Source organism: Puma concolor, chromosome A1 (genome assembly GCF_028749965.1).
Source record: "Puma concolor isolate L17-30 chromosome A1, mPumCon1.1.hap2, whole genome shotgun sequence".
In the NCBI taxonomy this organism is placed as follows: Eukaryota; Metazoa; Chordata; class Mammalia; order Carnivora; family Felidae; genus Puma; species Puma concolor.
In genome coordinates this window covers 62,761,770-62,785,702 of record NC_141667.1, presented here as the reverse complement: position 1 = coordinate 62,785,702, position 23,933 = coordinate 62,761,770, and the positions used below count along the sequence as shown (strand labels likewise).

The 23,933-nt window shown below is 37.7% G+C and overlaps 1 protein-coding gene across 7 annotated transcripts in view; it reads left to right on the top strand.

Annotated features, from left to right (window-relative positions):
- FBXW11 (F-box and WD repeat domain containing 11) overlaps window positions 1–23,933 on the top strand; it is a 120,342-nt gene that overhangs the window by 3,012 nt on the left and 93,397 nt on the right. For 2 of the 7 annotated variants that reach the window (XM_086715407.1, XM_086715276.1), the window contains exon 1: window positions 19,173–19,349. The exons of 4 other annotated variants lie outside the window; for them this stretch is intronic. In XM_086715407.1, the coding sequence (XP_086571533.1) occupies window positions 19,305–19,349 (45 nt within the window). In that variant the 5' untranslated portion in view covers window positions 19,173–19,304. Of the gene's footprint in view, window positions 1–5,915; window positions 6,078–19,172; window positions 19,350–23,933 lie in introns of those variants that run through there. One more of the 7 variants, XM_025924910.2, reaches the window with a different exon arrangement.

Sequence of the window (23,933 nt, the reverse complement as noted above, 5' to 3'; positions counted from 1 at the left end):
ATGGTAAATAATTTAACCACCAAATGACTTTCATGGCCTTATATTGGACTATAGTACTTAGTTTGTGGGACTTTGTTTCTGACTTTGGTAAAATGAGTTTTATTATTAATGAGGTAGAGAAGTAATAATCCAGTTGGAAGTATGTCTATGTCTAGTGCAGTGGATATCACTGGAAAGAATGAAAACTGCATTATGTATCACATGATGTTTTTTAATGCTTGAGTTAGGAGTAGGAGTTGATGTTCAGGCACTCATTGCTAGAAAGCGCTCACAGAGCTGCTGATTGGAAGAGAAAGATGGTAAGTTTTCTCTATTAGAAGATAGCAGAAGCTGATGTTAAAGTTTTAGGAAAGGTAACCCTTGCTTTCTCTATGGGTGTGAGCATGTGCCCACCCGTCACCCCCAAGCACAAATTATACTCTTATTAGCTGTTGGATGGTCCCTCTCTTTGGTAAGTGACCTTAAGTGACTCATTTTCTTTTTGTGTTGTCTCTAAGTGGCTATATTACTTGTTGAATGTAGTAAAATACATTGGACCTACGAAGGTAAGATAATCAATGCTATTTTTTAGAGCTGTTGAAGTATAGGCAGGCTACAAGGCTAAGGAGATGAAAGAAACTAAGTAAAGTTATGGGAAATTTTTCTTTTTTTCTTTTTGGATTGTCCCCCCCCTTCCTGTCATTGGTTCTCTAAGTGGAGTAAGTGGGATTGTTTTTTAGTGACTGCTTTAAGAAATTGGATCTTAGTTTGTCACTATCACTTACCCTCATTTACCTCTAACCATGTGTTGATTTACCAAATGCCGATTAAATAGACAAAGGTTTAATTAAGTAGGGTCCGAATGGAATAAACCACATACGTATACCTACTTATAGACTCATTTACCTGCCTCAAGACACTGTGGCTCAAATATATCAATTTTTGCTCCTGATTTTTGAGCAAGTTAGCTGCCCCTTCAGAAGTGACAAGGACAAATACGATCCTGTGCGCACATCTTGGTACTCCTGGCTCCTGACTGCTCTAACCTGAAAACAGAGAGCTGGCATAGGAAAGTCACTAGGCCATTACATGGGTTCACAGAACAGCACTTAAGGCCACTTGACCCTTGAACGACGTGGGTTTGAACTGTGCAGGTCCACTTATAATAATTTTTTGTTTTTTTACAGTACTGTAAATGTATTTTCTCTTTTAATGATTGTCTTACTATCTTCTTTAGCTTACTTTATGTAAGAATACAATAGGTGATACATATGAAATACAAAGTATGTGTTAACCACCTGTTTATTTTATTGGTAAGGCTTCCAGTCAAAAGAAGGTTATTAGTAGTTAAGTTTTGGGGGAGTCAAAAGTTATATGTGGATTTTCTGTTACATGCGGGTCAGTGCCCCTAATTACCCATGTTGTTCAAGGGTCAACTATATATCCTTCTGAGTAGTGCTGTTTGATTCTATGATCCTCTGAATTTTGTACTCTCAGGTTCCTGGGTTCCACCTGGTGGTATTTCACTTTAAGGGAAAGAAAGCATTTCAAGTCCTAGTAATTTCAGTTACAGATTCCCTTCTAGCTTTTCTTCCCACATTATTCCTCACTTATTCTATATTTCAGCCAGACGGTAGACCAGGGTTCTTCAGATTCTGCTCACATTATTATTATTATTTTTTTTTTTTCTTTTTTTTTCCCCCATGCATTGAAGGCTACCGATAGTTACCGGCGGGACCTAATAGTTGGCTCTCTGGCCAAACTGGCTTCAATCAGATCTCGGCAATTCTCTCTTCCGCCTGTACTGAGAAAAGTCCTGTCTCCTCAAAACACAATTTAGGTGCCACCTCTTTTGATGTCAGTTTATGTTATGGTGGCAGATACTGTTTTGTTTTTATAGCATTGCCTACCCGATGTTCACTGTTAAATGAAATGAATGAATTCTGGCACTTTGTGTTTATCTTGTGGCACGTAGCATTTTCCAGGCTTGTATTAGAGTTTCCTGTTTGTGTCTCCTATTAAATGATAAACTCCTCGCAGTGCCTTCTTACAGTACACGTTCAGTAAACGTTGAGTTGAATTTTCCTGTTGGTTGTTTATATGCATTATTGCTGTCTGTCTGTCTGGTAATTCTCACCTGTATCAGTAATTCTCTTAATGTATTCCTAACTCATACGGGACTTAATCATACCCTCCTGTATATCGTAAAAGCTTGTGATTATGTCTCAATTTCCCTTCCAGAGGCTGTATTGTCTTTTGAATCCTTCACAATGCTTAGGACTTGGGTGTGTAATAGGTACATTGATTGAAATTAATGTGAGGTATTTCTTTTTTCATGCTGTGAAATCTTTTTAAGGTTTCCTTTTGATAACTTTTAAGACAAAGGCGTAGATGAATAGAGGAATAAGACTGGTAAGGCAGAAGAGGAGAGTGATGTGTGGCACACACACATCTATAGACCATTGTTTACTGTTTATACAGACATCCTATAAAACCATTATTTACAGACTTTTACACCCAACAGATAGATTTACATACATCCCAGAGAGTGGTTGATAGCAAAATATTGAGGAAACCCTTTTATACGTATTGATGTGAACTTGCCAAACAGTAAATTCTGAGGAAGCGTGATTTATCAGCAAGGGCATGGACTTTAGAGGGAAGCACCCAAGTTTTATCCTAGCTTTGTCACCTGCTGGCTGTGTGACCTTACGAAAGTTAACCTTTCTGTGCTATGATTTCATTATCGGTAAAAACAAGAAAATGTAGGTTTTGCTCTGAGTTGTTGGGAGGATGATGGGAGAAATGTGTGTGAAAGGACCTTGCAGAAGCTTATCTCAGCAACTGCTTGCCGTGCTAACTTCCACCGGTACAGGGACCGGGTTTTGTAAAGCACAGTCAAGGCAGATGGCGGGAAGAAAGTTTTATTTTCCCCCCTTAGTTGTGCATGTATTTATATGTGAAGTTTTACAGAGGCCTGACATTGAGTTGCTTTAATTATATGTTTCATGAGGTATCTCTTTGGAAGAAATCATGAAATCATACAGAATCAGTATTTTTTTGGAAATTTGGGAAGTGGAAGGAGTGTTACAATTATTAAGAACTGTCAGTTAGACTTAATGGCCTGTACTCGAACTACAGAGAGAACCCACCCGACCCTGCTTTAGGTATCCTGGTAGAAAGAGACTGGTGATTCGTTCCTATTAACATTGAGCATTGTGATTTACGTTTGATCAGTTTAATTTTGATGAGGAAATTAGGATTTTTGAGTTCTTATTCTGGTTTTAGCAAAGCTGATGATTTTGACCTTTAACAGAATAAGCAGTGAGTATTATACAAGATTTCCTCCTGAGTTGTATTGTTGTTCATTGAATTAGTTGACAAAGGGGGAAAAAACCTGTTGGTCAAGAATGTGCTTGTTAGCTTCAGTTAAGTTTCTGCTGATCACAATTGCCTAACAGGAAGTTTGTCTTTGTAGGCAAATGAGAGACGAACCAGGAGGACCTGACAGTCCAGTAGGGTATTTCTAACCTGGAGCTTATTATTGTTTTAACAAAATTCAAAGATTGCAGAGTTCTCTGATGTCAGCAGGAAGCATTTTTAGGAAATTCCCTGTCAGGGTTAGTCAACAATGAAGAACTTCACAGAATGGAAAGCTGTGAAGTAGAAACAGTGGGACATTAACTTGTAAAATGAAGGGGAAAAAAAGTCTGTGAGTAGAGAGATTGATAAATATAATAAGTGTAATGAATATGGGAAGCCATTCTAATAGCTTGTCTCTGATTCACAGAAGAAAATTTAAGTGAGAGCTCTACTGTTGAGAAAAAGGAACTTGAGTCATTTTTAATTTTTATTTTTTTTAAGAGTTAAATTGAGAACCCTTAACCAGTTTTGGGAACTAATAATAAAATACATTTTGGTTCTGTGAAATGATTGCTTGGGAGACTCAAAGAGAAAGGGACAGAGAACAGGAAGAACTCAGTCTTTACACTTTTGGTCTGGCTTCTATTAATCTTTGTATCTCTCGCATTAGGGCCGCCACGAATTAGGCATTCAGTAAATATTTATTTGAAGGGAAGACCAGAAAATTAACACAGTAATACAGGAAAAAGCTTGATGACTCAGGAGGTTCAGAAATGAGTCCATTAGTCAGATTGTGGTTGTGTTTTGCTGTCATTGCTCAGCATTTTGGTTATAGCACCGAGTTACACTTTGAAAAGCAGAGTATATTCTTTTTAGCAGTTAGCTACTAGCTAACTCGCTGCTTCTATCAAAATAGGGTTTTCAGTTTATTCGTAGGCTTATTCTAATATCACTTAACGGGAGAAGCTTGAACACTCATTCTTTGCTTGAGATTTTACTTAAGTGATCTCTCTTTTAAGTTGTGGGTATTAGGATACTTTCCTAAGATTGTTACGTTATGGTGAGGCTAATCATAGACTTGTATTTCAGTCACTCCCGTTGCTTTGCTTACAATGTGATAAATCAGAACATCTTCAGTGATTGCCTGTGGACTATTTATTGACAAATCTTGGAATTTTAAAATTTCTTGGTTTCAGTTGGATTTGAGATTCTTTGTCACAGACAGTCTTTGCTGCTAAACACAAAGACCTACTTGGCAACATTATAATGTGTTTTATTATAAATATTGTGAGCCTCACAATTGCATGCCTTTGTTAAAGAAATGCTTTTTTAAGTGGTAAAATATGGAGCGTTAGCCCTTTCAGGATGGCTTAACTGGTTCAGTTGTGTTTTAGTTTGGCTAGGCTGAAATATTTACTCTTCTGTATTTTTGTGCTTCTCTATTCTGACGTTAACTCCGGACCTTTGAGAGTAAAGCTTGGTTTCTTCTGCCCCAGGAATCATGGCCTTTCTGATCCTTAGACTTGGCAGGCCACAGTGCTCTGTGGAAAGGGGATGGTCTCTACCAATTAGTAGATGTGGGACTTTGGGCAAGTTATTTCTTCTCTTTTTTTTTTTTTTTTTTTTTTTTTTTGAGAATTAAATATGAGTAAGGAATGTAAAGGTCCTGACCCATTAGTAGCCTTAAAGGTAGGTATTCTAATTACTGCAGGAACATTTTGGCTGTAGGTTTTTAAGGAAGTAGAAAATTCATATGTAACTAACAGTCTTTTGACTGATTTTTTAAAATTTTTATCTATGTTATTCCGTAGAATGGCTTTTTTCTCTCTCCCTTATAATTTGTATATTTGCAGTCTGATGGAGAAGTTGGTATGGTAGTAAAAGAATGTTGATACAGTGTTGACTCGGCTTATATATTTAAAGGTGTTATTTAGTAAATTGTTTATTAGTGTTTTTTAAATTATTTTCCTTAGTTTACCCAATGACTGGTCATTGTAGAGGGTTGGTCTTTATTGAATCAGAAGTTCACTCTTAAAATTATGCCATGTGTTTTTAAAATGTCGTGTATTTCAGGTGAGGTTTGAAGATTTGGGTAATGTGTAGATTTGATGTCTTATAGGTAGCAAACCAAAAGATTTCTTGTTAGGTGCCTAAATATCTTTTTTGGGAGATATTTGAGCCTTCCTATATCATTAATTTTTTTGTAATGCTGGAGGAGCTGTCTTAGAAAATGGGTAAGGAAGTTCATCGTAGCTGAATGGTCTGGGACAATTTATGTGGATAACGGAGTAAGTTTTTAGCTGCTCTCATTGGAAATCGCGTATTTATCATGAGTAAAAATTAATATTAGGGAATGTTTCTTTCTCTACCATGTAGAATTTCTTATCCTTTTGTCGGCACAGAGGTGAAGAATGCTGCTACAGAACTTTTATACCAAATAGCTGACTCAGGGGTTGTGACTTTTCTGTGCCTCAGATCCACCACTCCGATGACCCTTCCTTCCATTTCTTGGTGGCTGTCCTTTGCCGCTGGTGCCATGGTGGGTGTACGGATTGCTTTCTGTCTTTCAACAGTTACCGAAGTGCATGTTTGGGATTTTATTGAAGAAAGCTGGATACAGTAAACGGAAAGAATCTTGGAAGCTGCTTGACTGCTGTCTTTTCTCAGACTAGTCTGAAAGGGAATACCCCCATTCATTCTGGATTGGTGGATCTGAAGTACAAAATATTTTCCAGGTAAGCAATTACCCTGTATTGTTTTGTTGTATGGACCTCAACTCACTGAAAGAAACTTAAAAAACAGAATTTCTCTACTTTTTTCCATTGGTAGAGACAGGAAGGATGTTAGATGTTTAGACACAGTGTTCGTGTCTGGGGTGGATTAGTGAAGGTGCATGTGGCAGAATTGCTAGTGGACGCTTGGTTTTAGTGCGAGAAGGGCAGTTATTTTCATTGTAGGCCCAGATGGTTTATAGTTATAATCTAACAGGGAATACGGAAAACAAGGGAAATTTGGGGAATAGCTTATAAAATATGGAAAACAAATGGTAATTTCGAGGTATTCTCTCATGATTTATACCTGATACCTGGTCAGAATAGTTTTTGTAGTCACTATGTAAAGCAGTGGTGTTTCATTCTTAGGACTCTTGGAGGGTCTTCTCAGGAAGATTTACTACCTGTAGCACCTGTTTCTTGAGCATCTGCTGCGTACCAGGCACTGTTGGAGGCTCTTTACACACATTTCTGATTCAGTTGGCACATGCTTTTACCTTACATTTTACAGATAGTGAGATGAAGCTCATAAGCATTAAGTTCAAGTTGCCCAGGGTCATAGAGCTAGTAAATGGCAAAGCCAGGCTTTAGGCTTGAGTCTTTATGCTTCCAAAGTTCTGGCTCTTTCCATGTGACTACATTTGCTGAAATTTGTACTTCAACCTCTGGATTTTCAAATTGCCCATCTGCAGGAGCAAGGTGTGGGTTTCTACGGTGGGTTTCCACTCAGAAAATACCTGACTGGTCATTGTTTGGTGTGGCATTTTAATTATATCTGGTGCTTTTTCTGCTTGATGAAGCAATTAGAAGATCTTCGGTCAGTTCGTCAAGTGAACGTACAGGTAACTTAGGGAGTATGAGAGAGGCAGTGCCTTTAAATGTCAAAACACGGTTTATACAGGGAAGTATCATTTGGTCTAGTGAACTCGAACCTGTATCTTCTCAGTTCCTCTTTAGTTTTTACTGGTTATTTAAATAGCTCAGTAGCTTATTACATGGACTTCTTTTGACCTGTAGTTTGTCAGCCTTACGAATAAGACATTGTTGGGTAACTCTCTTAAAAACGTGCCTTTTTTTGGGTATCTAATATTCCCTACAGAATCCATTTCCTTTAATCTTAAAAAAGAATATCTTTTTATCATAGATGGATACTCTTGCATTGTGATCCTTGTTTTAGTTTAATTCCTTTATATTTGCTAATGTTTCTCCTAAGTGAGCATTTTACACACTTGTCATCTGAAGAGCTATGAGGATGGTGTGGTGGGAACAGTAAAAATACTAGCAGTTAACACGTACTGGACACTTACTCTGTATTGAGCACAATTATAAGCACTTCATTTGTTTTTTAATGTTTTTATTTTTTAGAGAGAGCGAGCGAGCAGGGGAGGGGCAGAGAGAGAGGGAGACACAGAATCTGAAACAGGCTCCAGGCTCTGAGCTGTCAGTACAGAGCCTGACGCGGGGCTCGAACTCACGGACCGTGAGATTATGACCTGAGTCGAAGTCAGACACTTAACCGACTGAGCCACCCAGCACCCCTATAAGCACTTTATGTGTATAAACTTTGTATATTTATAGTAACCCAGGGAGGTAGGTGCCAGATGAGGAAACTGAAGGATAGAATAATTAAATAATGTGTCCAAGATTACACGTCTAGTAAAAGACAAAGATGAGGTATGAATTCAGGGAGTCTGGCTTCAGAGAATGTGCTTCTGACATCTGTGCTATACCGCCTGTAGTACGAGTGTCATCCTGTGATAAAAAGAGGGGTGGAAATCCTGAGGGCTGAAACTGAAATCAGTGCAGAGGAAAAGGAAAATTGTTGTTGAACATCTACCTCTTACCTTTGGTATAGAAAACGGTCTAGATCTCGGTTCTGTGGTAGCCATCCAGTACTGTCAGGCTGTTTCCCAAGATGACTCATGGTAGGGTTTATTGGAGGTTATCTTCCAGAATAGTCTGTCCGGTAGAACTTTCTGTGATAACGAAAATGTTCACTGCCTGTGCTGTTCAGTATGGTAGTCGCTAATCACATGTGGTTATTTTGAAATGTGGCTCTGTCACTGAGGACCTGAATTTTAAATTTTATTTAATTTAAATTTACATTTAAATAACCACCAGTGCATTTTTAGAACTTACCTTAATCCTAGGTCCGGTCATTTGTTTAAACCCCTTAGAAATCTGATCTGGTCACAGGCTCAAAGCAACTCCTTATTCCAGGTCAGGGCACATTAACCAGCTATGCAAGACTGATGTATAAAACCAGAATTCCAGTTTATTAACGATATGTGCATTTTGGTGTGATTAATGTAAACAGTTTGAATTTTTTTTTATTTTTGAGAGAGAGAGAGGGAGAGGGAGAAGGGGGGGAGGGGCAGAGAGAGACAGACACACAGAATCCGAAGCAGGCTCCAGGCTCTGAGCTGTCAGCACAGAGATTGACACAGCGCTTGAACCCACCAACTGTGAGATTGTGACCTGAGTCAAAGTCAGACGCTTAACTGATTGAGCCACCCAGGCACCCCAATATAAACTTTTTTGATAGGTAGTTTGCTTATTAGTTCCTAATTAGTATATCAGTTTAATTTTTTCGAATAAGAAACAAAAGTTAGAGGGACCCGAAGGTTCAAACCTAGTGACTGGCATATTGTATTTATGTGTGTAGACTTTACCTATCAGGTTCAATCATAGTCGGGTGGCTTAGTTGGCATGAACTCAACCAGAGAAGTGAGATATTTGCTGGACAGGGACTGAGGCCACCTTGGTCCCACCCTACGTCAGGGATGGGTGGTTTTTCCCTGTGGCAGAACCTCTTTGTTTGCTTTTATTTCCCAAATCCTTTTCTCATTAAGGCACGTGTTTTTAGACTAGTTAGTATATTCAACTTGAATGCATTCTTGACTTTATAGGTCTCGGAAGCCCTTTGTTTTCCTTCAGGTGCCTTTATCACTGCTATGATCCATTTTGTGTTCATTTTTTACTCTAAGAAAGCAGTTGGATGTTTTTGCTTCTGTGTAGTCTCTTTTTACCAAAACAGATTTATTAGCTTATTTAATTTGGTCATATAGTGTGGGATAGAGTAAGAACATACTCATAAGAAATAAATTGGGTAGTACATTCTCTTTGCATTGTATCATGTTATTAAAAGAGCTTGTTTTTAGCTTACTTTATCGTTACTTTGGGACTTGTTCCTTCTGCTCTTAAAGTACCAAATTTGTATTTTAGGAAGTTAACCTTTCAGGTGTGTGCACGGTGGGTTGAAGAGACAGAAGGCACGGAGACCAGTTAGTTCACGTGAACAATGGGGAAGGCAAACCAAAGCATCGACAGTGGGTGTGAGGAAGGTGGGGAGGACTTAAAAGAGATGTAGGTGATAGGATCTACAGAACTTGGGGACTAGTTAAAGGAGTAGGTGATAGGTGAGTACAGTATGAATTTTAGGTTTTTGCCTTGGGCACCAGATGGATGTTTACTGTCTTTTCCAAGATAGTACTAGAAGAGCAGACAGGAAGTGGGAGTGGGGGAGGGAGAAAGAATGAGTTCCAATTTATAAGGAATTTGAGTTGCCTATCAGTGAATCCTCCAAGAAAAGTGTCTAGTGGGAATATGAACATCAGAGAGAGCAGGGAGAGAGAGAATGGGTTGGGAATTTTTATTTTGTTTCAGTGGTAGCTCACTTTACTCAGAGTTCTGTTTCTCAGAGTGTAGATCTAGAAATCTACATTATCAGTGTATGGGAATGTTAACATAAAGGAATGGGCTATAACTCAGTTCAAATGACCTTGATACTGATCAAGAGGTATTACCACTCTCCTTTTTTTCTGAACCTGAGTATTCAGATTTAGATGCAAAGGAGTTTGCAAATTAAGTTCCATGCATCTGGTGACAAAAATAAGGGGGAAATAGCCTAAACAGTGAAGGTTCTGGATCAAGTGTGACATGGGAAATGAAAATTTGCTCTTCTCTCAGCCTGTCTCAATTCCTGAATGCTTCTCATCTAGCTGTGTGATGAGTGTGATTATGGTTTTTTAACGACACATTTTTAACATCACAGCATGAGGTCTAAGGACAAGCTAGCTGTTTTGTTGAAGAAAAGGTGAACTATTCAAGTGGAGTGAAAATTAGCTGTGTTGGAATTATTGAGATGGTGTATCAGTCTAGTGGGCATATATTTAAGGGATTTGTTAGGCAAATGTTTACTCTATGTTGTTTTCACCTTATTCACTAATTCCCAGGTGAGCTGTAGCTCCATGATTTTGGTAATGAAAACATGGAGATTGGAAGAGTTCATTATAGCTACAGTGAATCAGTACTTACCAAAAAGATTTTTTGAATACATTATATATGTCTATGCTACAAAGTTGATTGATAAGGTACAAAAAGGAGTGGACAGTTAAAAAAAAGTCTGCAACTTTTTTCCCTCTGGCTCCAGCTATTCAACCATATTTTTGCATAGGTTTCATATACGTGTGCGTGCTGTACATAATTCTTCTGAATCTTGAATTTTTTTAATATAAAACATGACACGGTCATTTTTCATATCAGTTCCCGAAGAGTTCTCAGATTTTTTGAAGAGATAATTTAGAAGATGCATACTCATTTATTGTAGGTGCTATAATTTGTGAAACCAGTCTGGACTGATATACATATAGATTATTTCCAGTCTTTTGCTATTACACCTAATGCTGTAAAGAATAATTTAGTGTGTATGTCATTTCATGTATGGAGAAGTAGATCTTCAGGACAGATTCCTAGGAGTAAGCATCACTAGATACACACTTTTAAAAATCCCATAGACATTGCCACATTGCCCTCCAGTTATACTGCAACAGTACATACTCTCACAGGTTTTGCTTGAGAATATTCTTTTTTCCTGACACTGTTAATGGTGTTATGTGGATTTCAAGCTGATTACTTTTTAAACTGTTCTTCTCTTTTTCCCCTCCCATAACTTTTTATTATGAAAAATTTCATATATATATATGGGGAAAAAAACAATACAACAAACACCTGTATAGTCTTAACACCTGGACTCAACAGTTGTTAACATTTTGCCGTATTTGGATCATTTCTCTGCTCTCTGCCTCAGTCCCCCCCCTTTCCTCTCCTTATCCCCTCTTGCCTCCCCTTGTCTCCCTCTCATCCTTTCTCCTTCTCTGTCTCTCACCTTCTCCTGTCCTCCCCCAAAATACGTATCCTTTGTAGTGGTTAAAAATTTGACAGTGAGTTGCAAACATGATATTTCATTCTCTAAACATTCCAGCACCTGTCTCCTCTAAGAGTAAGAATAGTCTCTTTCCCTAAAACCACATAAGCACACAGCCATGAACAAGGTATATATCTATCTCTCTCTGTATAATCTATATACATATGTAACCACACATTATAATAGTCATATATTTCATACATTTATAAAACCACAATACTATTTTTATGTCTAAGAAAATGAAAATAACTCCATAATGTAATATCAAATATTCAGTTAGGTTTTCCTAATTGTCCCAAGAATGTCTTTTCTGGCATGCCCCTCCCCCCCCTTTTGTTTTAATGCCAAGACACCCTTTGTATTTGATTGTTCTATCTCTTTAATTTCTTTTCATTTAGAACATTCCCTCTACCTTTTCCCCTCCTCTCCCGGCATTGTTTTTGAAGAGTTCAGCTCAGTTGTCCTGTAGGATGTGCAACATTCTTCATTTGTTTATTTCCTTATGGTATCATTTAACTGGTTTCTGTAGGTACTATGTTTCCTGTAAACTGGAAGTTAGGTGAGAGGCTTGATTGCAACCAGGTTAAACATTTTGACAAGAATGTTTCATCATAGGTGAAGTGTACTTTGCATTGAGTCATGTTGGGAGGCACTTGATGACAGGTTATCCCATTATGAGCTATGCTAAATTTGATCCTTTGGCTGAGGTGGCAATAGCCAGATCTCTCCTTTTTAAAGGTACAATTTTATCCTCTGCTATTAGAAAGGAATTTATGGGACAGTATTTTGGCACCTTGTAAATACCCTGTTCTGTTACAACATTTCACCCAGTGGTTTCAGCAGCCTGATCCTAGAATCAGTTGTTATAATGAGAGTTACAAAATTGTGGTTTTCTATCATTCTGCCTACATTAATTAGCTATCATTCACGGAGGCCATCCCTGTTTCTTCTCCTTTCTTTTGTGTAGCATCGTACTCTCATGGACTTTTTATTTAGTGTGTTACCAATCAGAGTCTTTATTGGTGCTCAAATTGTCCCAGATTGGCTAATGAGAGCCCCTTCAAGGTAGTTTCTGCTTCTTTTTAATATGATCCTATCAGTCTTTGTTTCTTGACTTTTTACTTTCCCTGCATTTCAGACACCAGCCATTTCTCCAAGAAGCTCTGATTCCTTTTAGTGGGGAATGGTATTTAGAAGCCCAAACCATTGTTGTTGGGTCGTGTCATTGCTTCTAGACCTTTTCAACAGAGCTAAAGAGTGTATTTAAAAAGAACCATGAGATCATTTTCTGATTCAAATTTAATATTAACAGGGATGTTTTTCTAAACCCGTTAGCCTTTTGATTTTTCAGCATTGTAAGGGACCATATTGATGTGTAATGGCCATCAAGTTGAAATACAAATTGTTATGGAAATAGGCAGATAAATAACTTCATTCATTATTCCGCATGTACTCAAACAGGTACTGTTTGATTATTTGGGGAATACAGAACAGAATCAGATATGTACCTTGCTTCCAGAAGCTTGCAGTCTTTAGCATAAAAAAGTATAGTATAGGGTGAAGACTGGTAGGGATTGTGAGAGGTAGACACACAGTGTTTTACAGTTACTCTTTGAGGCCTGAGTGGAAATTAGATGTGATTGTGGGTGTATTGGGGCAGCGGATGGCTTTCATAGCAAAGATAAACAAATGAACGATGGCTGGCAGGCAATGGTGTGTATTGCCTATAGGGCGGGACAAGTAAGTAGTTCTGTGAATGTTGGAGTATAACTTGGGTGGTAGGATTGAGGGCAGATAAATTTGTAAAGATAGATTGTAACCAAATCTTGGACTTTATCCTTTAGGCCATACGTTACAAACTAGTAGCCTGTGGATTGAGCTCCACAGATTTACTTGGTCTGCATAGATTTAAAAAATTGAGACATTCCTTGTCAACACTGATTTCTGGTTTTGTCTGAAAATTCGAGCTGGGGAGTGGCTGCTTTTTAGAGTCAGGGCTTGTGCTTTCCTGGTTCCTGTGTCCCCTGTAAGTTTGTCTTTATCTATTTGGCCCTTACAAACTTCTGATCTTGTGATCCTGCAGGATTGGAGGAGGGGTGTGAGGGTGGTGGATGTGATTTGAGAGGAGAGGTGACTGAAAGCTTGAGCAAGACCTGTGCTTTAGAAAGATCACAGTCGGTTTGGAGGATGTTTTGGAGGAGCGAGACAAATACGTAGACTATTGGAATATTCCAGGGAAATACAAGATAGTAACAGATGGTGCAAAGGGGATAAGATGAAACATTTTTAAATGTAGAATGGTTAGATTGTATTGATAGATGAGAGTATGTGTGTGTATATTGACGAGAATGTAAATCAAGCTCTATTAAAACATGATGTCCTGTTTTTAAAAAGCTTTGCATTCATAAATTGATTTCTGGAAGTTAACCACATGTTTTCATTATCTATTGGTTAATTTTGGAAGATAGTAGTAATAGTTCCATGCATTGTTGTCACTGTGTAAAGTTTAGGTTTGTAATAGGCCAATAGCATCTTTCATCAAAAAATCTAACTCTGACCCAGCTTTATCTGAAAGTTGTGGATGAAGTGAATATTTATGATCTTATCATTTTCCTTATAATTATGGAGCTAAATATTCAGACAAAAATATTAATAATGCTATATACTGATTTTTAAAGAGCTGCCTGCTTGTAATTCATTTTCCCCACAGTGTCTCTCAGAAGTTAATCCAAAGGATAATGAGTTGACATGGAACTGTCTGGTACACTTAAAATCACACGGGTATTAAAACCATGTATGTGGTTACGTATTTTGGGCATCTTCCCTGTCTGGTTGGGGCATGACTTGATCCAGTTCCATTGTCAATGCCATTACTCCAGGTATTTAATAGCATCACCAGCTTAGGCAGTCTGAGAGAGATAGACATGCAGAGCATGTAAGTGACAAGACTGGGAGTGAGAGTGACTCACAGTGACAGAATCCATACCAGGATTCTGTGTCATAAGCTTTGGCTTCAAGGGGTGAACAAAGATTGGTTTAAAGGGCATTTGAAAATACATTTTTGTTATAACTTACATATAGTATAGAACACAAATCAGCTGAAAAAAACCCCACAAGTCAGCTGAATGAATTTTTGCATATGTATATACAGCACACTGTGTAATCACTACCCAAATCAAGATATAGAATATTTCCAGAGCCTCTTGAGGGCTTCCTCATGTTTATGCCTCACCCAGTCCAGACCTCCCAAAGGTCTGTTCTGGTCTTCTTCACTGTAAGCTAGTCATGGCTGTTTTTGGATTTTATACAAATGGAATCATACAGTTTATAGTCTCGTGTTTTTTTTCCCCTGCTTGTTACTATGTGAAATTCACCCATTTTGTTGTAACAGGTTCCCCCCGCCCTGCCCCGTGCATTATTCCATAGTATATATAGTCCATGGTTTGTTTATTTTATTGTTGATGAATTAGTTGGATTGTTTCCAAAATTTGGCTGCTATTGTGAATAGCACTCGTAAGGTGGACATAAGCACTTGGTTCTTTCGGTTATAAAAAACCTAGAGTGGAATTACTGGGTCATAGGATAGGCATATCTTCATATGTAGATACTGCTAAACGGCTTTTCAAGTGCTCGTGCCGATTTACACCCCCATCTCTAATATGGGGAGTTCCAGTCATCGCTCGGTTTTGCTAGTCCTTTTAATTTTAGCTATTCGGATGAATGTGTAGTGGTATCTATGACTATAAGCTATTGAGGTATAGTTTACATGCAGTAAAATGCACTCATTTGAAGTGTACTCTTTGAGTTTTTAGAGCTATATACGCTCATGACCACTACTGTGATCAAGATGTAGAACATTTCTACCCCCTTCCCATCAAAAAAACCCCCAAACTTCTCTCACTCCCTTTGCAGTTCCCTCACACCTGTCCTTGGCCTCAAGTAGCCTGCTTTCTATAACTGTAAATTAGTTGTGCCTGTTTTAGGTGGACGTGTATAGCATGTGTAGCATGCATATACTGCAGGTACTCTTGTCTTTAGCTTATTTTGCCCAGTGTAATATTTTTGAGATTCATTCCTGTGGAGTTAGTTTTTCATTCCTTTTCTTTGCTTAGCACTGTTACATTACACAAGTATACAACAGTTTTGTTTATCTATGCTCCTGCTGAAGAATATTTGGGTTGTTCCAGTGTTTGTTGTGAATAAAGCTTGTGTGAACATTTGTGTTCCAATTTTTGTTGGGACAGTTCTCTTGGGTATACCTAGGAGTGGAATTGCTGGGAAGTGTAGATGTATGTTTAGCTTTTCCCAAAATCTTTGTACATCCTTACGGTTTTCCCTACAATATATGAGAGTTCCAGTTGCTCTACAGCCTTAGCAGCACTTGGCATTGTCAGACGATTTTAGCCATTCTGACACATGTGAAGTAGTATCTCCTTGTGGTTATAATTTACATTTCTTAAGGACTAATGATGTTGAGCATTTTTACATGTGCCTGTTGGCCATTTAGATATCCTCTCTAGAGAAGCGCTTTTTCAAATCCTTTGACCCTTTTAAAAAATGGAGTTACCTCTTTCTTATTGATTTGTGGGAATTCTTCACAGTAGCCAGGAAACAAAATTCTTTGTCAGATACACATATTGCAGACATCTGTTCTGTGGCTTGCTTTTTCATTGTCTTAATGTTGTCTTTTGATGGACAGAAGAAAAGTCTTAATACTTACAAAATCTAATTACTCAAGTTTTTCTTTTGTTGTTACTGGGTTTTGTGTCCTGTTTAAGAAACTTTGCCTACAGTCTTAAAAATATTCTAGCATCTTCATGGTTTTACTATATTAAAATAACTTTTTTATTATGGTTGAGCTAGGAATCAAGATTCATTTTTTCCCCCATATGGTTATCCAGTTAGCTCAGTGCCATTATTTACACATACATTAAAAAACTATTGAAAAACTGTTGAAGAACACAAGAACATATGAACATAAGAAGCTTTTGTTTTTACAGAATTAACCATCTTTACAATAGAACAGTTAAAAGAAAAATAATGTAAAATAAGAAACAGGGGCGCCTGGGTGGCGCAGTCGGTTAAGCGTCCGACTTCAGCCAGGTCACGATCTCGCGGTCTGTGAGTTCGAGCCCTGCGTCAGGCTCTGGGCTGATGGCTCAGAGCCTGGAGCCTGTTTCCGATTCTGTGTCTCCCTCTCTCTCTGCCCCTCCCCCGTTCATGCTCTGTCTCTCTCTGTCCCAAAAATAAATAAACGTTGAAAAAAAAAATTAAAAAAAATAAGAAACAAAAAGAAAAAATTCCTGATAACTGTTAACATTTAGTATTTACCTTTCTTCGTGTACATACTTTTTCTTTTATGTACATTTCGTATGTTTTTCACATGTAAAATTGTTTTGCAAACTGCTTTTAAAATTCAGCAATACTTGTGGCATCTTTCTGAGCCATTTTATATTTCTTTATAATATTTTGAAGGTGTGCCTTATGTGTATGAATGTGGAAATAGCTAACTAGTTAAACTCTTACTTTGTTAGACATTTAAATTATTTCTAATTTATAACAACTTAAAGCTGGCTTGTTCCTTCTTATAATCTAATTTTTGAATACATCCATGAGTATTATCTTGAGTATTAATTTCTAAGAGGTGGAATTGATGGGTCAAATACACATTTTTAAGAACATGGTTATTTTGTATGGCCAAAAGTTTTATCCATTTTCTATTACTTATATGGACATTAATATTCTTTATATTTTCTCTATAAAATTGCTGTTTTCTCCACGTTTATGCCATTTTCAAGTGTTAGTAATTAAAAAAATAATACCAATTTGCTTAAAGAATGAAGTGATTTCTGTAAGTACTAGTGTTATTGGGTATGTTATGATGCTTGTCGCTATTTATGTTTCTTTTGTGAAGAAAGGGAAATGTGTAGAATAGCTGTAGTTGTACTCTTGTTGATTTAAATCCAGGTGCCTTGGGGAATTTGGCGGAAGGAAGTCACCAGGGTAGGGAACTTCTGAGTTTGTTGTGGCTGGGACAGTGTTGCCTTTTTGTGATCAAAATGGCCATTTTTGGTAGAAGCCAGCTGCAGAAATATTTGCTTTACTCAGTGACCTGTCTGTGGCAAGCTTAAGCTGGTCCCTGCTCTGGCCAGACTCTGGCTTCAGATGCTCTTTGTGAAGCTCTTTGGGATCACTCACTGCCTTAAGGACACTCCTTCCTACTAGCCTGCTTTGAGCTAGGAGGCGAGGTTCTGCTGGGAATTTCATGTACTTTTTAGGTAGGCTTCTGTTTATTTACATTCAGTGAACCCTACTTCCACTCCTGGTTTTTTTTTTTTTTTTTTATTGTATTTTATAGAAATTTCTTGAAATGTTTTATATATGTGCAGGGCATCCTAGCCAGGTTTCCAGTGCCAATGTAGACTCTTTTATTTTGACATTGCTTTGATGATTTCAGTTGCACCAATCAGAAATCCCAACCTTGACACCTCTGTTTCCCTCCTAAGTCTTGTCTGGTTTTGTTCTTTTTCATTCTAGCTTTCTGTACTTAGTTACAGTGATTACCCCACCCCTTTCTCTAGTGTCTTGACCCAACAAGTTCTTTATTGGGGAAACTTCACCCTTTCCTCCTTTCTTGCATAATTAACCTCTGCGTGTCCTTCAGAGCTGATTTCAAGCATCAGTTCTTTAGGGGTTGTGTCTGGGTCACCTAGGTACCCCTACAGGTTGGATTCCCTTGTCACATTCTTAGCACTCACTTCTTTTCCTTCGCTGCTGTTAACATAATTGTACTTGATAAATGTATTGCACAATCCCCCACTAGACAGCTCCTTTGTTAGAAAGTACTCTTCATGGGGACAAGGATCATGTCTGTCATGCCACATTCAGCTCATAGAATATTTCCAGCATACAGTGCATACCCTATAGCTGCCCAGTTGAATGAGGGAATAAATTTGGGAGGGCAAATGAGAATTACCACGTTGTATCAGAAGTTTATATTCACTTTAAAAATGAATGTATTTGTTCCTTACATGCTTGGTGTTTCCAGTTTCAGTATCATCTCTTAATTTTAAATGACTTGATCCTGAAGATTAAACCGTCGGCATTAGAAACTCCTTTCAGGGGTCAAAAAGCATCCCTTCTTTCCCTCTGCCTCTAAACCAGAATTCTAAATCTGTCATTGACTTCTAATCTCTCCAGATTATTTTGCTAATACTTAAGCTGTCATTCTGAAGGATTTGTCAACTGTTGTAACTGCTGATTCTTTCCTCCTCCCCTTTCCGTGTGTGTGTGTGTGTGTGTGTGTCTGTGTGTGTGTGTGTGTGTCTGTCTGTCTGTCTGTCTAATAGGATCACTATTCCTGGGAGTTGGTTCCTTAGGTCAAGTAAATTGGGTAAATTCCTCATATAATCTCCTCTTGGAAATTCACTTAATAGTTGTCATTTTAATAATTTGTTTCCCAACATTTCCCAAACTTTCTGACCCCAGAATGCTTTTCCTCTATTGTGGTTTAAAACTGATGCAATCTAAGAGCTATTCTTGACTGTCATTTTTGTCATTTCATCCCAACTTCTTGTATTCAAGAGTTCTCTATCTTCTTGTCAAAGTAATGAGGGAGGGAGCTAGCACTTGTTAAATGCCAGATTTACATCTGTTATTCCTTTTAACCTTCTATAACTTTGAGTGAAAGATAGGCTTATTTTCTACATTTTAGCATGTGAGGAAACTGAGACTGGAGAGGAGAGGTTTTTTGTTTTTTGTTTTTGTTTTTTGCCGAAGGCCACATAATGGGTTTTATCTATATCTGTTTATCTGCGGTGTCTACAAAGCATTGTGTTCTTTCCCTTGTGTAGAGAAAAACACTCTTCTGCTGATTTGAGAAACTGCACCTCCAGCTATCACTTAAGTTCGTTTGAGGAGTGTTAGCCTCAGGAGTCGCAGGGCCTCTAGGCTCTTGGTGGGCAGCAGCATTGGTGCTTGAAGAGATGGAGAAGAGAAGGCTGAGAAAAGCCTGGACTCCTCCTGCCTTTGTAAGCCCTCATGCTTTCTTCTCTCCCTCATTCCTTGCTTACCTCATTCTCTTCAGTTCCAGGCTTTCCTACTGTATGTGACTTCTTCGTTGGAATTTTAGGTTGGCTTTTATCAGTAACATAGGAGCTAATATTTATTGGGTGCCTGCTTTGGATGTAGCAGGCTGTCCTCTCTAGCCCTCTAAATAGCCGACTCACTTAAAGTCACATAGTGTTGAACCTGGGATCTAAACCCACCTCTGTTTTTGTGTTTTTGGTTTTTTTTTTAGCGTCAGTAAATTTTTTCATAGGGAAAACCTACCTAAGCAATTAAAATCTATGAAATCATGGGTTTGATGTGCTAGTTTTTTTTTTTTTATAATATATATTGAAGTATATGGCTATTAAACATTAAAACATCATTTACGTACCACTGAAAATCACCTTGAATATTAAACCTTGGGAAATGTTCCTGTAATCCACCCTTTTAACTTTTTCTCTTTATCTGTTTATTCATGAATACTTCAGTATGTATCTGTAAAAGAGGAGGACTTTAAAAACAAAGCAAAAGATTGTTAAAAACACACACAGAGCACACAATTCCATTATTATACCTAAAACAGTACCAGTATTCCTTGCTATCAGATAGTCTGTTTATATTTGCCTACTTGTCTCAGAAATAATTTTAGAATTAATAAACTTAATTTTTTAGAATAATTTTAGATTTACAGAAAAATTGAGCAGACAGTATAGAATTTCATGTATTTTCCCTCCCCTTACAGTTTTCCCCACTATTAACATCTTACATCAGTGTGGTACACTTGTTAAAATTAATGAACTAATATTGATGTTTTATTATTAACTACAGTCCATAGTTTATGCAAGTATCCTTAGCTTTTTTTTTTTTTTTTTATAACCTCACATCCTTTTTTTGCTCCAGGATCCCATCCAGGATGCTATCTTAGCATTCAGTGGTCATGTGTCCTCAGGCTCTTCTTGGCTGTGTCAATTTCTCAGACTTTGTTCTTGATGATGTTGACAGTTCTGAGGAATTTTGGTCAGGTGTATTGTATTGCCCTCTATTGAATTATCTTGTTTTTCTCATAAATGGTTTTTTAATAATTGTTTTTTTTCAGTTTAGGGGCCAGACTTGGTTCACACCTTGCATATAGTTAATAGCCTCTTAAATCTTTTTAATCTATAAAAATTGCCTCTCCCATTTTTTTTTTCTTGTCGTGTATTTATTGAAGAACTGGGTTGGTCATTTGTTGTGTGTAACTTTACAAATTCTGGATTTTGCTGATTATATCCTCTTTAGGTCTACATATTCTCTTCTTGGTATTTCTTGCAAATTGGTAGTTAAATCCAGAGGTTTGTTGGATTCAGGTTCAGTGTATTCTGTATTCGTTAAAAAACAAAACAGAACATAACCCGTGCTTGCTCTCCTGTGCCATGGTGCTTTCTTATTTTTGTGATATTCTCTGTTCTTTCCAAGTAGCTGAGTTTTGAAGAAACCTAGGACTCTCATGCATGTACGTTTTTCTGAGTTAAAAATTGTATAATTAAAAAAAAATGCATCATTTATTGATGGTAGGTAGTGCAGCAGTATGGTGGCAGGCATGTCTACATGCAGTTGTCAATTTTGCCAAGGATGTTGATGACACAATTAATGGTATTGACCATCAGTATTAGAGTGTTATTCCTGTAGGTTTTTATTTTTAACCTTCTCCTTTTCCCAATTCAGATATGTAATGACTTTTGCTACTGTTAGTATATACTTAAACTTTATTAAAAAAAAAGAATTTGAATGATTACAATGACACATACAGTGTAGGAACATAAAAACAAAATAAGTGGGAAAATGAAGATGAAAGGAAAAATAAATGTAGGAAAATAAGATGAAGGAAGGAGTAAAGTAATGTAAAAATGCACAAAATAAGATCAATTGTCATAGGGGCACAGATTAGGCTCTGCTTGTCGATAGTGTTCTTTGTAGCAGTTTGCAGGAATTTTGTATTTTTAGATGACAAATATATTACTTTCCCCAGGGCTATTTATTTATTTGGTGTTTGTACTCAGTAATGCCAGTCTCATTGCTTATTTGGAATGAAGTGCCTGCTAAGATGTGGGTCAGGTTTCTCAGTGTTTGGTTTCAGAGCTCATTAGAAAATCAGGACTCATTTTTTTCTGTTGTGCCTTCTTTGTACAGTTTTCTTACAGTTTTGATTCGTTTATCCTGTTATATAGGTTTTTTGTTCTCTAGTCTCTGTCGTAGAACACAAATGAGATATTCTTGGGACATTTAGTTTTGAAAACCTTTGTTTATTAGTAGAATAAAGTGTGACTTCATAGGAAAGAAAATAAGAATTTCAGAATGTTTCACCAGCAGAATATGGTGTCTTTATAACTTTGGCCATATCAAATATCTTTTTTGAGTTTTGCCTGTTGTATTCACACTAAATAGTTCAGGTTTCTTCCGTTTTTTCCAGTTAAAGTGGCCGAAAAGCCTACTTAAAGCTGGTTTAAGCCAAAATACGGAATTTGTAATACAAAAAATATAGAGGTAGTTATGGATTCAGGTTTCTTCCTCAGATGCAAAGTGATACCTCCTGGTGACCTAACTCCACACTCTCCCTTGTGGTAGCATGAGGAGGGCATCAGCACCTCCAGCTCTCATCGTCTCATGTTCAAGCTCAGTGGGAAAAGAGATGTCTTTTCTTGTGGCTTCCATAGAGGTCCTGGGATTCGAAGCAGAACATGTGCCCACCTCTGAATTCATTGCTGTGATTAGGAGATATGGGCAGAAAACAAAATGTCACCATCAGCCCCTTAAAATTATAGCACATTCTTCTCTGGCCCCTGAGTCAGGTTTTTGCCCTGCATGTAAACTTTCTAGACTTTCCATGTTAATTATTTGATAACAAATATTTATGGAGTTCCTACTATGAACAGGCACTATAAGGACTTAAAAATATTACATTGTGAAGTTTTTAATATTTATTTATTTTTGAGAGAGTGAGTGGGGGGGGGAGGGGCAAAGTTGGAGGGGGACAGAGGATCCAAAGTGTGTTCTGTGCTGATGGCAGAGCCTGATGTGGGACTCGAACTCATGAACTATGAGATCATGACCTGGGTCAAAGTCCCATGCTTAACCGACTGAGCAACCCTGGTGCCCCCAAAATATCACATTGTAAATTGGTAAATTGCCTTTCCAGTTGCTTGTAGAATTCTCTATTTTTATGTTATTATGGAAAGATAACAGTTGTTTTGGAAATAAACTATAATTTTTATTTTATTTTTGTTTTTATTTAAAGATTTTTGTAAATGTTTATTTTTGAGAGGGAGCGAGTGGGGAGGGGCAGAGAGAGAGAGAGAGAGAGAGACAGAGAGAGGAATACAGAGAATCCCAAGTAGGTTCCAAGCTGTCAGTGCAGAGCCCAATGCAGGGCTTGAACTCACAAACTGTGAGATCATGACCTGAGCTGAAATCAAGAGTTGGACGCTCAGCTGATTTGAGCCACCCAGGTGCCACTTAAAGATTTTATTTTTAAGTAATCTCTACATCCAACATGAGGCTTGAACTTACAACCCTGAGATCAAGAGTTGCATGCTCTACCGACTGAGCCAGCCAGACACTCCTGGAAATGAAGTATACTTTTTAAAAGAAAATTGATGACTTTAAGATTTTCCTGTGGTTTATAGACCAGTTTTTGGCTTAGGAATTTGATTATTTTCAACATCAGAGTAATATCACCTTTTGAGCCTTTTTTCATTTACATCCCAATCTTGGTAGCTGTTTCTGTTGTTTCTTTGTAGAATTTTAACTCACCAGTTAAAAGAAATATGGCTTGTGGATTTTTTTTTCCCTCTTAAATGCAGCAGGAAATGTTCCTTTGAGATTTGTTTTCTGATCTTCCTCTCAATTCTGTATTCTCTCAGAGTTAATGAAAAATTTATTATGATGGTGACATCTGTGTTCTGTGCTTTGTAGAACATCTTGGCTGATTGCGTATAGCTGAGTCATTCATAAAGTTATTAAAACAGTGAAGTTGAACAAAGAAGTCCAGTATCTCTTAAACTTATATTTGGGCTTTCCATCTTGACTTCATTACTTTGTGTGAGGACTCCCAGAGTGCTACCGTCTACCCATGTTCATATGTACTCCTGCAAAAAGAGTCTGAAACGTACAGGTTCACCTTACTGGAGCATGTGTTCAGCAGTAATTATCTGCTGTTGAGACTAGGTGCTTTCAAGAGGATGCGCACCAAAAGCACAATGTGAGAGATTTAGAGGACTTAGGCTAGAAAAGCATTTTAAGAAGACGGACAGAATGCTCTGTAGAGTCCCTTTCAGCTCCAGAATATAATGAAATCTCTGGCTTCAAGCAGTGAGAACTCTCCTTACCCAGTTGCCTGCAGGAAACAGACAGTGTGAAGGGAATCAAAGACATCCTTGCTGTGCAGCAAGCAGCAGGAATCCTTCACTAAGGCAGCCCTAGCCCCTGGCTGAAAGACAGATTCATTTGTTCGCAGGGCCCAGTGGATTGTGAGGCACATAACTTCATTCTTATTTGAAACCAAGGTTAGCCTAGGATATGAGGACAAT